The following is an 18,305-nucleotide window of genomic DNA, read 5'->3' as shown; positions in this document are numbered from 1 at the left end:
CCACCCCTTCAGACAGTGTGTTCCAGATTCCAACCACCCTCTGGGTGAAAAAGTCTTCCTCAACTCCCCTCTAAACCTCCTGCCCCTTACCTTAAATCTATGCCCCCTATTTATTGACCTCTCCGCTAAGGGAAAAAATTTCTTCTTATCTATCCTATCAATGCCCCTCATAATTTTGTATACCTCAATGAGGTATCCCCTCAGCCTTCTCCGCTCCAAGGAAAACAACCCCAGCCTATCCAGTCTCTGTTCATAACTGAAATGCTCCAGCCCAGGCAATATCCTGGTGAATCTCCTCTGCACCCTCTCCATTGCAATCACATCCTTCCTATAGTGTGGTGACCAGAACTGTACACAGTACTCCAGCTGTGGCCTAACCAGCGTTTTATACAGCTCCATCATAACCTCCCTGCTCTTATATTCTATGCCTCAGCTAATAAAGGCAAGTATCCCGTATACCTCCCTAACCACCTTATCTACCTGTGCTGCTGCCTTTAGTGATCTATGGACAAGCACCCCAAGGTCCCTCTGATCCTCTGTACTTCCTAGGGTCCTACCATCCATTATATATTCCATTGCCTTGTTAGACCTCCCAAAGTGCATCACCTCACAGTTCTCAGGATTAAACTCCATTTGCCACTGCTCCGCCCATCTTACCAGCCCATCTATATCGTCCTGTAGTCTAAGGCTTTCCTCCTCACTATTTACAACACCACCAATTTTCGTGTCGTCTGCGAAATTAATGATCATACCTCCTATATTCACATCTAAATCATTAATGTATACTACAAACAGTAAGGGTCCCAGCATCGATCCCTGCGGTACCCCACTGCAAATCATTCAAAATGGTGACCAGAGTCTTTTATATACTGGTGACCAAGTTAACTGTTACAGCTGTGATCATTTTAATATATGCTTGGAATAATTTCTTTTGCTTGAAGTATTGTTCTAACTATTCATGTTTCAGTGTCACTGATATTGCCTTACTCCATTTGTGTTTTTGATTTAATCAAAATGCTTATGTTTACTTCAGAGCTGTCAGCAGATTGACCGTCTAGATGGAGCCAATGCTCCTGAATTATCTAAGAAAGTTCAGCAGCATGGTGAGACTGCCAAACAAAACCTGAGTGACCAGTTGAAAAAACTTCTAAATTCGGCACCATGCATGTTATTTATGAAGGGAACTCCTCAAGAACCTCGATGTGGTAAGGGTCATTCTGTTTCAAAATTGTAGCTGAGATGTTGCATTTTTTTTTGCTACTTCGAATGCCAGGGATACCTTCTTACTCATAATAGGATTAAAAGCTGACTATCTATGTATTGGTTATACTACATGTAAAATTGTTAAATTCTAATTAAAATAAGCCCTTGGACAGTGTACTTCACATGTCTGCAAAATAATTTATTTATTTAGAGATACAGCACTGAAACAAACCCTTCAGCCCACCGAGTCTGTGCCGACCAACAGCCACCCATTTATACTAACCCTACAGTAATCCCATATGCCCTACCACCTACCTACACTAGGGGCAATTTACAATAGCCAATTTACCTACCACCTGCAAGTCTTCGGCTATGGGAGGAAACCGGAGCACCCGGCGAAAACCCACGCAGTCGCAGGGAGAACTTGCAAAGTCCGCACAGGCAGTACCCAGAATTGAACCTGGGTCCCTGGAGCTGTGAGGCAGCGGTGCTAACCACTGCGCCACTGATTTCTTATAGGCAGCACTGATGTACTTCTAAAGTATAATTTGAAAGTAGAAAGCAGTCATTGGATATACTCAGGGAGAATTTATGATCAAAAGTGTAATGTAGATTAATTTGTTGGAGAATTTTAAAATTAGTTTTAAAGCTGTAGTACCATTCCATTTTGATCATTTGAAATAGCATTTCATCATTGTATACATAAAGACTTGCACTTGTATAGCGCCTTGCACAACCACCGGACGTCTCAAAATGCTTTACAACTATTTAAGTTCTTTTGAAGTGTAGTCACTGTTGTAATGTTGGAATGTGGCAGCCAGTTGCACACTGCAAGCTCCCACAAACAGCAATGTGTTAATGACCAGATAATTGTGATTGTGATTGAGAGATTGATATTGGCCAGAATACCAGAGAGAACTCCCCTCCTCCTCTTTGAAATAGTGTTACGGAATCTTTTACGTCCAGTGAGAGAGAAGACAGGGCCTCGGGTTAATTTCTTATTCTGAAAGATGGCCCTCCAACAGTACAGCATTCCCTCAATACTGCACCGGAGTGTCTGCCTAGATTTTTGAGCTCAAGTCCTGGATTGGAACTTGAAACCAGAACCTTCTGACTGAGAGGCAAGAGTGCTACCAATTAAGCCATGGCTGACACTAAACATTAAATGTAAAGTATTCTACTGAAATTTGCTTTGCCAATTCTCATTGGCTATTTCCATTTGCTAATCTGGAATACATAATCAAATTTTGTGCATGGACTAATGAAGTTACCATTGGTATTGCAGAGTTTATTGTTCTGAAACTCTGAATTTGTGCACTGTTTGGAAAAACAAATAATGCTGACTGTGTTTTAGCTCCTTATTTCAAATTCAGTTTGTCAATAAAATAGTGTACGCTTATTCACATTTTGCCAGTGATTGTAATCTTTATAAGCAAATTTGAGGTATTTGAACAGAACGTGAATTTGTGTAAGCTGACAGTGTAAATTCAGTTCTGTGGCCAGCTGTCAACACAATGTAACAACCAGATTGTTGATCCCTCCTAGTGCTTGAAGTGAAATTTAGCATCTGGAATGTTTCTTCCTTAAAAAAAAAGTGGTTAAAAAAAAAAGTATTACCAGCAGAATAACCATTAGCATTAAGCCTCTAGGGATTTTCTATTGAATTCCCTAATGGAAAATTAGGCAAAACTAATATTTTACTGCAGGCTGAACATGGCAGACAAATTTCACCTATTGGAAATACTCTACTCAGATTACTCTGCTAAACTGTGCCCCATTAGGAAAAACTGAGATTTGTGAGGGATGTTATGACAAGTCTTGAACATGATAGTTAAGTCCAAAGCCAGAGTAAAATGTGCTTCCTGGGACCGTAATATTTTGTTGCATTCTGTTCCATATCAAATTATAGGGCTGAATTTTACCAGCTCCTCAGCGCCGTGGGTCGCAGCAGGGGGCCAGTAAAATTCAGCGGGGAGAGGCCCACCTGGACCCCTGATGTTGAGAAGGGCCCACCACATATTACCGGCGGCAGGAGGACCTCGGTGCGGCCCCCCGCCACTTGGCGGCAGGGCCTTCATCTAAATAGTTAAATGAACAATAATGAGATTTAAATTAACTTAGCTGCAGGCGGTGGCTGTGCCATTCCAATTTTACGGCCACCGAACGCCCCACGCGTGCCTTTGGAATTCTGTCCAGAGTTCCGAGACGAGAACCTGGTGGGGAGGGCGGAGGAATAAAATTTTCAGGGTGGGAGAGCAGGGTAAACAATTTTTATTGGCTGTGGGAATGCTGGGAAGGGGTTGAGGGTCAAAGGGAACTAATTTTGGGGGGCAAGTTCAGGATACTAATAAAAGTTTATTACGGGGGGTGAGGGCAATTAATATATAAATTACCCATTGGGGGTGGACAACAGGATTTATAGTTGAAAATTACATTTATTTTCATTTCCCGGAGATCGGGACCTTTAAATTTTAAAATGTTACTGAAGGGCTTGAAGCCCTTTAAGAATGGCGCATGCGCAGTGGCATCGGGGCGGTGGCTCTGTCCCCATTATTTAAAATCAGCCTCCGTGCGTTATATCGTGGGGGCTGTGTGGCGGCACTTCCATGTCGGAAGCCCGCCGAGTTCAAAGCGCGCTGCCGCAGAGCACGGCGCGCGAATAGATTCCAGCCCATGGTTTAACAGGGGTGCTCTATATCTAGTTGATAAAGATTGCAGTTTTGCTGCTGTACAGCTTAGACTGGTTGAAGGTTTATGTTCCAAACATGTCTCATTTCACCCTTTAATTCAAAATATTAATTAAATTCTGCTTAATAAAAATGAGGCTGTGTTTTCCCTTTGGCTACCAAAACGTTGGTCGTAAAACAATTCCTAACCATCTCAATGGAGTTTGCATAAGCTTATAGTGTAGCTCAAAGTTGGATAGTTTCAGGAAAGAAAGCGAGATGAATGAAACTCCATCAGAATTGTACTTTACATGGCATTTTTTGTGTTTATCTATAGAATACAACCTTTCCTATAGGAAAGTTATTATAATAACATTTCTTCATTTCCTGAAACATGATGCAAGCAGTCTTCCTTTTCTAAATGATATACGTGTAAATTTCAGTATTTTAAGTGTGCAGAATTTCAGTCCATCTTGTTAATGATTCACAACAAAAATCAATTTCTTTTAATGATTGTTGTGTTAATCAGATTAGTTGCAAAGTGAGAATGGACATTGTTGGACCTACTCATTGGTTGCAGGATGTGTCTAGAGTCTGTTAGAAATAATGAGGTTCATTTCAAGATGAGTTGATGCCTTCTCAAAGTTAGTTGTTTAGTTATTTATGTATGGGTTCGCTCTGAAAGAAGCAGATATATATGGAGATACTAAAATACCACTTTTAAACATTCTAATTTTCCTCAAAAAAATTATTGATCCCTTTTATATGTGAGGTGCAAGAACTGAGCCCGTTCTAATTAGGTGCCTGCCTTGATCCCATGTTATATCGCTGGGTCAGCCCTGGTGAATGTGCTCCCAGTACAAACACCAGGGTCATATCCCCAAATAACTTTGGGTCAACTGTCTTTATGTATGACAACACTGTAAATGTTAATGCAGCAGAAATGGGTCTGAAAAGTTTTCTTATGACTGATCCTTATCTGTTATATCCTGTTTTATTTGGCAGGCTTCAGCAGACAAATTGTGGAAATCCTCAATGAACATAATATTCGTTTTTGCACCTTTGATATTCTTTCTGATGAAGATGTGCGTCAGGGACTAAAGGTTTACTCTAACTGGCCTACATATCCTCAACTGTACGTGAATGGAGAACTGGTGGGAGGGCTTGATATTGTAAAGGTTGGTACAGTAGTATTTAGGTGCTGTTGAAGAAAATAAATATGGTTTTGCAGCTTTTTACTGAAACCAAGGCAGAACAGCTGATGCAAGAATTATGGGTAGGATAAAGCGTAGCAATATGGGTAAAGGATAATTAACCCAGGAATGAAACGTATGCTTCTGCACTTGGCCTTTCTGAAACCCTTAACTCGGAATACAACATCTTGTGCATACCATACAGGAAGTATAACATTTCAGTTAGCTCACTTTACCAGTTGAACAGGATGGTAATTCGGCAGAGACAGGTGTAATAAAATATCATTGTCTAAAAAGATCATAATTTTAAACAATGGGCAGGGTATGATGAGATGCTGCCCACTGGTTGTGCAATCTGTCCAATGGCCCTAAGGGTCGTAAGGTACCCAATGAAGTTCAACTTGATGGCCTGAGAGTCACAAACTAAAGCTTGATGCCATAAGTGAACTGTAACAGTCACAAGGGTGACCATATATGGACAATTAAAATACTACAAAAGGGAAAAAAGCTTTGGCTATCTGTCACTAGGAAACGGCATCTAAACTGTTCCAAGAGTGAGTATGCAGTTAACTGCTTAATTACAGCTTGTATTAAAGTAGGTATGAGTAAACACTTACCTGTATTAAGGTAGTGTCGAATTGGGTCTGTGTGGTCTTTTAACTAATAAAGCAATATGTTGAACAGATCTCACAAGTTAGTTAGAAATTAACGGGTACAATTTATTTTTCATTTTTTAAACATCAGTATTAATCCCTTAACACTCTTCCAGGAGCTAGCTGAAACTGGAGAACTGAACAAAACTTGTCATAAGGAAATGGGACTGGAACAAAGGTAAAAAAAATAATGTTTGTTACTGCAATAGATTTGATGTACCTTATTTATACATCAAGGAATACAGTGAACACAGATAATATCTTTGAATCTGATGAGATTAAAATATTCAGCGTTGAATATGATAAAGCTTTCATAGCTGCATTCTGCCACAACACTTGGTGTTTAGCATCTTTGTATTTGTAGGTTAAAAGCACTGATTAATAAATCAAGAGTGGTTCTGTTTATGAAAGGCAACAAAGCGGTAAGTACTTATTTTATTAATAAATAGCATACATTCATATAGTGGATTATATACTTAAATATTTTGTATAAATATGTATACTCTCTCAACTGAAAGCTTATTTAGAAGCAAATGTCAGTGGCAGCATATGTGGAACCCATATAAAAACCATGCCAGAAGAAAATGTAAATACATATGTAATTCAGCCAGTGGGTCACGCAATCCTCGATGCTGCTGTGCAGCTTGTTGCCATGAAGTAATCAAAAGGAATCTTGAATCAATGCTTCTTGATTTGTACTTTTTCCCTAAAAGGAACTTTTTGGCCCAATATTCCTTGATGTGGGCTCTACCTGACTTGACCTGAATACACCCATATTTGCCAATTCAGTCCATTTACATGGGCTTGACAATGCAACCTTGGTTGGAGTTCCCAACCTGAAGAGGGGACAGAGATACAGCTGTTGCTACGTCTGAGCGATGTGCAACAGCAGCCAGAAGGCTTCTAACATAGGTTGCACTGGATGCCTTTTGTGGGGTGGTAAGCTGCTAATTGTTAGGCCACCATTGTCTTGCTGCCTACACCTCTACGATCCTCTCCAATCAAAAGGGAACCAATAATGAGGCCTACCACCAGCTTCTTTGGATGCCAAACAAGCATGTCAGAAGAAATTTTAAGAACATAACCCTATTCACAGTTGTAATTGTTTATAATTTTGTTCTTAGCTGGCAAACTGTGGATTCAGTCATACTATGGTGGGAATACTGAATGAAACTGGGTATGTATCAGCATTTGGACTGATAAAACATATTTTGTATGAATTTAATTTTTTTGTTTTGTTTCAATTGGAGTTTAACATTGTGTTTTTTTAATACAGTGTTGAGTATGAAATATTCGACATATTGGAAGATGAAGAAGTAAGTTCTATTTAAGTTCTAAGCTACTGTGTATAAAGTGAAAATTGGTGTCGATTTTTGTATTAGTCATAGAGCCATATATAGCACAGAAGGAGGCCATTCAGCCCATCAAGTCCATGTTGGCTCTCCATGGAGCTACGCAGTCAGTCCCACTCCCTGGCTCGATCCCCATAGCCCAGCAAGTCTATTTCTCTCAGATGGTCATCCAACTTCCTCTTGAAGTCATTGATCACTTGCACTGTTCTGTGTATAACTGCATCAACGTTACCGCTCTGATTGTAATGTTTCCTCTTTGTGGAAGCACAAAGCACCTAATTGGCAATTATAGCCGAACCCGCTCCCCCACTGGCACATGGAACAAGAATGTCCTATTCAGTGATGTAAAGCAACAGTTTCATCACAATAGTACGTAATGCTCCAGACTATACATAAAGATTCCCTGCTTCTCTATTCATTAACATTCCAAATTATCATTGTTATGATGCTGTGTGACCTCTAAGCTGAATCTCATTACAATGAGTGGATTGCAGCATTCTATCTCAATTAATTAAAAACTTATACCAGGCATTGCCAATAGGAAAACCCATTTTATCAATGTCAACACTTACTTGCAGTACCTATTAAACTTTTAGGCAGTGCTGTGATTGGCATTTACAATGTTTAAATATGCCTGTTCCAATTACGTTGGTTGCAAAACTCATCAGGTACTGTGTTTTGGCCGCGAGTCAGCTTGCAGTTTTTCTGCAAAGCCAATGGGTCTCAGCAAAGAAATGTCATAATCATTATCACATCATCAATGTGTGGCAGAAAACAAATAATTTCATGCTATAAATGACACTGAAATCTAAATATGTGTTACTAATATGTGTACTCAATTTTACCAGAATTATAAAATAAATCTAGCTACTGATCAGTTAGCTTAGCAAAATTTCAACATCATCTTCCACAATTATCATGTTTGTTACATATTGCCTGGCTATAATCCTGATCTAGTTGATAAATTTTCTAAGGGCAGGTGGTTAGATTAGGTGTGGCCACCATAAATTAAAGTTCTGTGCCTTTTTAAAAATTCATTCATGGGATTTGGGCGTTGCTGGCTATGCCAGCATTTATTGCCCATCCCTAATTGCCCCTGAGAAGGTGGTGGTGCTGCCTCCTTGAACCTCTGAACTCCATGGGCTTTAGGTGCATCAACAATGCTGTTAGAGAGGGAGTTCCAGATTTTGACCCAGTGACAGTGAAGGCAATATAGTTCCAAGTCAGGATGGAGTGTGGCTTGGAGGGGAATTTGCAGGTGGTAGTGTTCCCATGCATCTGCTGCCCTCGTCCTTCTAGGTGGTAGAGTTTGCGGGTTTGGAAGGTGCTGTCGAAGGAGCCTTGGTGAGTTGCTGCAGTACATCTTGTAGATGGTACAGCTGCCACTGTGCGTCGGTGGTGAAGGGAGTGAATGTTGAAGGTGGTTGATGGGTTACCAGTCAAGTGGGTTGCTTCGTCCTGGATGGTGTCGAGCTTCTTGTGTGTTGGAGCTGCATCCATCCAGGCAAGTAGAGAGCATTCCATCACCCTCCTGATTTGTGCCTTGTAGATGGTGGACAGGCATTGTCCAGGAGGTGAGTTACTCACTGCAGAATTCCTAGCCTCTGACCTGCTTTAGTAGCTGCAGCATTTATGTGGCTGATCCCAAGAAGTTTGGACTATTTGCTGTAGAATTTTGGGGCTCCCCCCATAAAATATGTATGGCTTGGGCTCCTTGGTACTTATATTTTCTCCTGCCAGAGACCCCGGTAGAATGCAAAATGGAGAAGTGGATGTCTTTGATCTGCTCCACCATCTTCCCCCTCCTTGGTCCAATTATTCCTGCCCTCTAACCCTGTTTGACCTGAATACTGCAGGTGGTCTTGACTCTTCATGTGTAACATCACAGGTCATTGACTATTAAATTAAAAAGTTTCGTTGAGATAATACTTGACAGACCAAAACGTTACATATACTGGACAGGAGAAAGCGGGATTTTGTTTTTGTACAGGATGCTGACTTTCTGTGTGGCATCTATACCAAGCGTTCTGTGTGAGGGCCATGCCAACTGTTAATGTAAGTAATGAGTAAGTAATGTTTAGTATTGCTGAAAATAGAGACATGTTGTCGAAGCTTTTCGTTTTGTACTCATCAAGACGATGGCAAGAATAACCAATGTAAGGGAAAACAACAACTTATACTGCATGAGAAGAGAGTGCTGATTGGTTGGCAAGTGAACTCTGGTAGAGGCTTTGCCATGGCGAATGCACCAGGTTACAGTGACTGACAATTAACTGCCAAGCTTTGTTTAAAATTTAAACCAGGCAGCTTGACTCTGGTCAAGACACTGCCCTGAGGAATGAACCAGTGAATGGCTGTCACTTATTTTGTTTAGCTGAAACAGGTGCAATGTTTGTACATATTCTTTCTGTCTGCAAAGAACAGGGCCCCGTGTATTAATATATGTAGCTTCCAGTACGCGCGAATGCGCCACACTGAGCGCCCTACTGACAATTTTAAATTGGTTGTCAGTGTAATTCTTAGTACACTGTCGATTATTTAGCAAATGTTGTCCAATCGCAGAATCACATCAAATGTTGGGCACTGTTTTGAGTTTTGCAAGCACGGGCTGGTTGGGTACAGCTCGTACCTTGCCAGTTGTGAACAGCAGAGGAGACGTGTTGTTTGATACCATCCGCCAGTCTTTGGGACATACGGCCGATATACCTAGCATCACACTGGCATTGAAATTCATATATCACATTACTCATGTATGTGATAGGCAAACGTCTTTTTGGCTTGACGGCAGCATCCTGTTAGTGGCGAACGCCACACGTGTTGCTACTGCATAGTAGCAGCGTGAAACAGCTAGCTTCACCTGTTGCTCAAATTTTTGGGATACATTACCCTTCCAGGGTAATCTGAGGTAGACTGGGCACTTTTCAGGACCGAAAAAGACTGCCTTAGGCCCATTCATAATGTTATGACCAGGTAAGAAAGAGGTCTAGGGTTCCCTTTCAGCCCTCTCATGGTCTTACTGTAATAGGGTTTAAATTTAAACACACCGTGTTTTTAGCTTCCCCTCGGTTCACCGCTTTCCAATTATAAGGCAAAGAAACCAGCACAAACAGGTCTTCTTAGGTTCAAAGAAGAAAAGTTGAAATTTATTAAATTTAAACTTAAAACTCTAATTCGGTTAATGCCTACGGATACACGCCGCGCCCCATGCTATCATGCATATGCGATATATACATGTAAATAGAGCCAGAAAAGAGCAGAAGAAAAATAAAGTGGAAAGGTTTGAGGCAATAGCTGAAGAGTTGTTGTTATGGTTCTTCAAGCTCACTGTAGAGTCCTTGATTGTAGGTAGATCTTGCTTTTCATTGGGGCCCAGTATTATTCTTAAACCTTGTTCGCTGTAGGAGACTTTTCTCTCTTGTGGTTTGTGTCTTCAGTGAATTCAGAGGCTTGTGAGAAAGAAATGGGAGCAGACAGGAGAGAGATCTTCTCAGTCCAGGAGCAAACAGCTTTCTGCCCAAAACTGTACAAATTCAAAAAACTCAGGTTGCCCAGCAGGTTAGTCATGTGACTAGCTGGTTGCACCATGTCCATTTGTGTATTCGGCTATCTTAGCAGTCAATCTGGAATGCGAGCTCCCCCACCTTCAATGTCTGGTGATCAAAAGTCTATTGTGGGTTGAATGTCAGAGAATGGCTGCTTGTCCTTCCAAACACTATCTGTTAATATGCAAATGTCTTTTCCAGCCATGGCTGATCTGTTCAACAAGTCTTTTCTTAACTCCAGTAACAGTTTAAAATCAATGTTCACGACAAAATTAATGTGCCTTGTTCTTGGCAGGTAGGGGCCTAGCATAACAATAAGTTTGCATGATATACAGCGAGAAATGATCTGAACAGATCTGAACATTGTCACATAGAATGTCTTTGATTCGCCCCATTTCAGCATCAAGTTTGCATGGTGAGCAAATGGCTCGGGTCCGATTTATGATGTTGCCGATAAAGCCAATCTTATAGCACTTGGAACTGTAAGAATCCCAACGCATGTATTGACCAGTGAAGGTAGGTTTGCAGTGGACCGTGGTAGAGAACCCCTTAACAGACTTCTCCACTAGTACGTCAAGGAGAGGAAGCTCATTTGACTGCTCCATTTCAAAGGTGAATTTGAGCGCAGGATGGTGCCCATTAAGACGTTTAAGGAAATTATTACATGCAGCTGCAGATTCAAATATAGCAAACATATCTACATATCGGAAATATGCAAGAGGTAGTTAAGTGTCATTCCATCAAAGTTATGCTTCTCATGGAACCCAACAAAGATGTTTAATGAGAGCTGGGCCTAGAGGGGATCCCATGGCAACACCATCTATTTGGTGTCGTTAAAATTGAACTCAACTGCATGAATTGCCGAGTTCATAAATTCAATGAGTACTGCTTCATGCATGGTGGTGGGTCTGGATCGTATGATATAGTGCTGCAGCGCAAATATCTATGGCTTCCTTAAGTGGCACATTGGTGAATAGGCTAGCAATGTCAAATGAGTACATGGACACAACATTGCTATTGAAATGCAAGTCCTTTGACAACATGTCTCTCTTTTCAGCAATACTCAAGTTCTGTACTAATGAACGACTATAAGTAATATTTAAATAAAAAACTACTTCTGTGATGATTCGACCATAATGAAATCAGTAAATTCTACTGATTCAACAAAGACATCATCGATATAAGTAACTTCTAACTCAAGTTTTTGTACAATTTTATGTGCTTTTATAATACATAGGTTATTAAAAATAAGTAAAAGCAAAACCAAATCTAATTCAATTTCCACACCCTACTGCTGAAGTCAAGCTCCAGGGAGGTGAGGCTCAGTCCTCGGAGAGAAACACCAAAGCTGTCTGACTCCCATAATAAATCACATGATACAACAGTGCACATTATAGGCCAATATAAATTCTCTGTCCCTCTCCAGTATGCGTCTCCCTGCCTCCCAACCACCCCCCCAACCCAGTTTGCATCTCCCTCCCTCTCTCCCCCCACCCCCAATTCGCGTCTCCCTCCCCCCACCCCCAATTCGCGTCTCCCTCCCCCCACCCCCAATTCGCGTCTCCCTCCCCCCACCCCTAATTCGTGTATCTCTTTTTTTACCCCCCCTCCCCCCCCCCCAGTTCGTGTCTCCCTCCCCCCCCCTGCAGTTCGTGTCTACCTCCCTTCCTCCCCTCCAGTTCATGGCTCCCTCCTCCCGAGTTTGCGCCGCCCCCTTCCCTCCCTCCCCCAGTTTGCATCTCCCCCTTCCCTCCCTCCCCCAGTTTGTGTCGCCCCCTTCCCTCCCTCCCTCCCCAGTTTGCGCCTGCCTCCCTCCCTGCCCCCCCCAGTTTTCACCTCCCTCCCTGCCCCCCCCAGTTTTCACCTCCCTCCCTCCCCCCTCAGTTTGCCCCTCCCTGCCCCCCCAGTTTGCACCTCCCTCCCTCCCTCCCCAGTTTGCACTTCCCTCTCTCCCTTCCCAGTTTGTGTTTTTTTTCCCTCTCCCCCCACCTTTTCCAGTTACACTCTCAGGACTCAAGAGTTTCCAGACGATTTTCTTTGGTCCTGATGTTCGCATTGAAGAGATCTGTTCCAAATAGTGGGGTGACCAGCAGGGCTCGGACTGCGCAGATTGGTTGTATGTCACAACAGCCAGTGTTCTGGGCATGAGCGAACTACGCATACAAGGACCATTTTTCACAAGTTGCTGCAGCAGGACATGGGAGACCAATCACCCATTCTGGTAGACTGCTGCTAAAAGTGGGAGTGTTGGGTACCATTACTGTTTAATTGTTGAAAAGCAACACTTTAAGCTGGTTATTGGTAACATGATCGATAGAATGAGCCCACAATATGAACTCCAGTAGACTGGGAAACAGTTCTTCCATTTCCGGCCCTTCGGGCACAATAGAATTTTAGACTTCAAAAGGGACTTTGAAGCAAATGACATAAAAATGTTTCTTTAGAGACAGGATTGAGGAATATGCTAAGTGTTTATTTGCCACTTTTTATATGTTCTCAAGGCGTAGATACTTGTTTCTCTGTATAATCCTTCAAATTGCAAGTTTTAAAATATATGCTGTGACAAAATTTGTCCCTAAGGTGCAACATTTCATTATTGTGAAGCACTCATCCAAACAGTCTAGTTGAAAAATCAGGGAAAGTCCTTTGCATGTCAAAGTTTTGACCACTAATCTCAACTGCTGAATGATACAGCAAAGTGATTTACTTCTTTGCTATTGGACTGCTATTTAATTTTTGGTTGTAACATTAAGTGATTCATCCATACATGTTTTTTCCACAGGTAAGGCAGGGATTAAAAACATTTTCCAACTGGCCAACGTACCCACAACTGTATGTGAAGGGTGAACTTATTGGTGGGCTTGATATTGTGAAGGTAATTTAACATTATTATTAAATGTAAACTGGTAAGAGCTGCCCAGAATTATCTCTTACTTTATTGTTTCTGAGAAGAATATTATAAATGTTTTCCTCCAAGTGAGAAAGGAAGAACTTGCATTTATATAGCACTTTTCACAACCTCAAAATGTTCCAAAGTGCATTACAGCCAATTGTTGTAATGTAGAGACAAGGTAGGCAATTTGCACACATTGTGTCCCACAAACAGCAGTGAAATAAATGACCAGATAATTTGTTTTTAATGATGTTGGTTGAGGGATAAATGTTGGTTAGGGGATCTTTTACGTCAGCTTAAGAGGACAGATGGATCCTCAGTTTAATATCTTTTCTAAAAGATGGCAGCTATGACATTGCAGCACTCCCTTGGTACAGAGAATAAAATACTAAACCTATTTACCATTAGAAATTAGTTATCAAATGTTACAGACTTAACTTACTCTTTATTCAGGTTCTTTGAGGTTTAGTTGCTCTGTTAGCAAAATATATATATTTTCTTACTGAGAGAAGACCCCCATAATGCAGGAGATCATTAATCTGAGGTATGAAATTCCACCGTATTGAGTCCTGAGAGAGAGTAAATTTGAACTGGCACACTGGAACTAGCTGTTGCAATTTTGGAAATCTGAAACGTAGCAGGAGGATGCAGGCTAGCATTTTCGCAGGTTGGAACAAATGAGAGAAAAGTTCATTAGTCATAGTAGTAAAGATGAAGAAGAGAAATTAAAGAATTTGGAAGCTAGTGATTGATTAAATTTAAAATGATAAGAGCTGTTGAAGGGAAAAAAAGTTCACTCAAAAGGATACCAAGGTCTTGAAAATCATTTTAGCAATGGAGATGTAGGAATTCCATTTGAAGTCAAAGGAGGTAGTGAGGCCAAGAAAGTTGAGAAGAATGAAGAACTTAAAGCAGAATCATTAGGTATATGACATCATAGTTGTAGACGAGACTGCAAAGAGACGTGAAGAATCTTTCTCCTGAATAACCAAAAGGATCAAAATTATTGTTGTGCCATTGAAGGGCATGGATAAGTTGAGGCTGCAGTGTTTGAATGATTAAACTGCCAAGAGGACACGAGGTTGTGACTGCTAGAGGATGTTGAGTGGGAAAAATCAGCAAAAGAGTGATGGGATAGGGTGATGAGCAGAGAAGATTGCTATTGAACAGGAAGAGCAGTGAGAAAGAGAACACTGAAAGGGACTCCTGAGTTAATGGAAAAAAATCAAAGACTGCAGTAACCAGATAACTTACTCAGAAGTATATGGTACCTTGCTCTCAAAGACTCAAATGTTCAGGAGCAGATTTCCTGAGGTACTTTAAGGATGTAAGTTTTGTACCTTTTTTATGATGGCTTGAACTGGTTTCTCAATTTTGTTTTGCAGTAGAGTTAAAATCTTATGTGCAGATTAAAAATGTGCTTAGCCAGGGAATGGGCAGAACAGTAAGCGAGCGTTGACCTTGGGACAAAGAACCAAAATGACATACAGTGGTGCCTCACCATTCTGATGAAACGTTTATGGAAGACCTTGTACTCCAATTAACACAAACCTTCTACACAAATACTAATACCATGCTGTATTGTTTGAGGTTCTATTGCATATGAAATGGAATTAGTGGGATCAGTTTGAAGAAACTTTTCATCAAACATTAATATTGTATCCTTAGAGGTGAAATTACTATCAGAATAATGGAAATGATTTCCATACTTTTGCTGTTTTTTCCTGGATCCTAATAATGGTTGCTGGAGGATGCACAGAAAGCAAGGTGCATTTCTATTGGTGCAGTAGAGCTGGACAGCATGCTGAAGAAGAAAAATTGGGAGAATGGAGCTCGGAGACCACAGATCTCCACCTGAGTGCTATTTTCCTGGTACTTCATCAATATTAAAGTGACTTTGATGGATATAATAGTTAATGTGTGCTTTTATTGAGGTAATGCAACAAACATATACAACTTTTTTTTTACAGGAATTGAAAAACAGTGGAGAGCTTCTTTCAATCTTAAAAGGAGAAAATACCAGTTAGAATTTTGCAGACAAGAACAACTGCCATCATCTTATAATATTTGTCTACTTTAAAAATTGTTCATTGGCAATAATGTGGTCTAAAGTCAGGTAACACAATAGTGGATATAAATCATCTTTGATGTTTTAATGCTTCTGTAATAATTCATAAGTAACATTGTAGCACAAAGGGAGCAAAAGGCAAGTAGATTAGAGCAATGATATGGTGTTATACCTCTTTTATTACAACAAAATAAAACATTACTGTTGCATGTGATGTGACTTTTTATTGCATAGCAAATGTATGAAATTCTTACCTTTTTAAGCACGATTTGGTGGAATAATTGTAGAGTGCCTAAATTAATATTTTGTATGGTGCAGGTAGTTTAGCTTGCCGTCACATATCTTTGTGTGCAAATTAAGTACATGCTTTGGTCGTTTATCCATAAATGGTTGATTTATTTTATAAATAACACACAGGCTATATCTTAGTAGAAGCCCAATGAGCCAGCTCTTGGCATAGGCATAAAAGTCAGTATAATATTTGTTAAAATGTACTCCAAGTATCTCATCATAAAACCTTAATGAGCATTTGGCATAGCTATTTGGCATCATGCATGACATGCTAAATTATGCTGCCATATGGTTATAAATATCTTGCATACCACTCTTCATTAAAGAAAACAATGACTATTCTATTTAAAGCATGAATACAGTACATTTTAATTAAACTTCTAAATCAAATCTAGATTTGAATATTAATTATACCTGTCAAATGTCTGTATTCTAGACCTTCAATTTAAAGGCATAAAAAGTTGCTATGATTTGAAAGTATGTGCAACTATCTAACTGACTTATCATTTGTGTAGAAGCAGTTTCATTTTCATGAGTACACTCTTTCGATTAAATATGTGCATGCATTATTTGAGTTGCATATATGCTAGTTGTCCCAAATATTTGCATAAAAAGGAGTTTGCCTTATAATATAAAGCTGTTGATAATTATAAAGTCTAAGTTAGATTAAACCAAAAGGATCAAATGAGAGGGGGGCTCATAAGCTGCAAGTGAAATAAGATTTTAAAACATCTTTGTGTCACTGTTAGCATTATAAATAGGGTTAGAAATACAGTTATATGCAGTTGTGGAAGAATTGGATGGCGGTGTCTCTGTGACATGTTCTATTTTGAATCTGGGCCAATACAGTGCCACCAGGACAGAGAGCACTTCAAGTGCCTCCTCAGGAGGACGATATCAAGTAGCACATTCAATCTAAAAATATGTGCATAGTGTATTAGATGCGAATAATGGACCTCAATTAAAGTTGAAAGGTTATAAAAGATTCTGAAAGAATAGGACAAAAAGCAGGGGTGTAGCTTACTTCAGGAGGAGTTAATTAGATAGAGGATATTGGTCTGCAGGGTGCAACTGAAATAGTTTGGGTGTAGGTGGATCAAACAGTTGATCCTGATTCGATCATTGATATCTGCTACTAATCTCCAAATCAAAGAGCTCTTCAGCACAAGTCCTTTTGAACACAAATTGGAATTGGTAGGGCTGCAGAATGAGTGTTTGTTTTTGAGGATTTTAATTACCCAACTTTTCAGGTTAGTCAAGTATTGAGTCGGGTGGTTGGTCATACTTGTGGTTGTAATGATTTTCAAACAGATGTTGGAGAATGATACAGCACAGGAGAGAGGCCATTTGGCCCATTGTTCCAGTGTTCCGGTGCCAATGTTTTGAAAAAACTATCCAATTAGTCCTAATTCTGTGTTTTTCCCCATAGCCCTGCAAAACTTTCCATTTCAAATATTTATCTACTTCCCTTTTGAAAGTTATTATTGAATCTGCTTCCACCAGATTGTGAATTCCTGATCATCCTAATTGTTATGAACGTTGGACCTTGTAACATGATTGTGTCTTAAAAATTGTGATTTTTAAAAGTTCAAGGAGTCCAGAAGGTCGGGTGACCTCACCTCCACTCTGCGAATGGTTACCAGGGCAACAGAGAACACTGTCTTCAGAAAAACAGTGACTACAGCCACTAACACCTGAAGAACAATGGTTTTGTCTTCCCAAACTTTTGGGCCGTAAAGTCAGTAATTGTAAAAATGCAAATGTACTAGGCAAGTATTAATACCTGGGGACAGTGGAACACAAATGGCTTTGTGAACCCAAACTCTGGTCTCTCCATTTTGGAGCAAAACAATAAGCTATTGACTTCTGAGTCCAGATAAATTTAACAGACTTTCTGAAGGCAAATGGGCTGTAAGAAGGGAACCCGTCAGGGTGTGTCTTCAAGGCAAGCTGTAAGAGAAGACATCCAGCAGTGGTAGCTGCAGAGAGAGAGAATGCCTGCTCTCTGAAGATATACTGCGAAAGGCAGTGAAGACTTGAACCTGTTTTAAGAGTCAAAGTTTGCAGAGGAGTAATGGGCCATAGGATCACTAGAAATCACATTGTTCATGGGTGTCCAGTTCAGAAGTGCTTGGAGAATATTTTTGAAAAGTCTGGGAGATCCAACCTGTTGCAACTGGGAGGAACTTGGTATTTTTAGCAGCAAAGGATTTCATCATCAAAAAGTATGAAATTTATAAGTGTGGTGTGAGGTTTCCAAATGTTTGAATAAGTAAAAATATCTTTATTTGTAATTCAGCTACTTACAAAGTACTATTTTGTTAATTGGGGATTTCTTTTTGTTATAATACTTTTAAAAAGTGAAATCTTGTGTAATTCGTTAAATTGGTCTGGGGGTTCATATCTCGTATTTTTCAGGGTAACGATCACTGAGGTCGTAACAT

General features: G+C 40.2%; 1 protein-coding gene across 1 annotated transcript in view; it reads left to right on the top strand.

The window, feature by feature from the left end:
* glrx3 (glutaredoxin 3) overlaps positions 1 to 15,779 on the top strand; it is a 28,819-nt gene extending 13,040 nt beyond the window's left edge. Inside the window, exons 4-11 of the mRNA XM_068052717.1 lie at positions 1,034 to 1,205; positions 4,875 to 5,047; positions 5,832 to 5,893; positions 6,080 to 6,137; positions 6,840 to 6,892; positions 6,992 to 7,031; positions 13,392 to 13,484; positions 15,473 to 15,779. Of these exons, the coding sequence (XP_067908818.1) occupies positions 1,034 to 1,205; positions 4,875 to 5,047; positions 5,832 to 5,893; positions 6,080 to 6,137; positions 6,840 to 6,892; positions 6,992 to 7,031; positions 13,392 to 13,484; positions 15,473 to 15,529 (708 nt within the window). The 3' untranslated portion in view covers positions 15,530 to 15,779. The remainder of the gene's footprint in view (positions 1 to 1,033; positions 1,206 to 4,874; positions 5,048 to 5,831; positions 5,894 to 6,079; positions 6,138 to 6,839; positions 6,893 to 6,991; positions 7,032 to 13,391; positions 13,485 to 15,472) is intronic.
* The last annotated feature ends 2,526 nt before the right edge of the window (positions 15,780 to 18,305 follow it).

Source organism: Heterodontus francisci, chromosome 20 (assembly GCF_036365525.1).
Source record: "Heterodontus francisci isolate sHetFra1 chromosome 20, sHetFra1.hap1, whole genome shotgun sequence".
NCBI classification, from domain to species: Eukaryota; Metazoa; Chordata; class Chondrichthyes; order Heterodontiformes; family Heterodontidae; genus Heterodontus; species Heterodontus francisci.
Note: the sequence above shows the minus strand (reverse complement) of the source record. Positions and strands in the feature narration are given on the sequence as shown.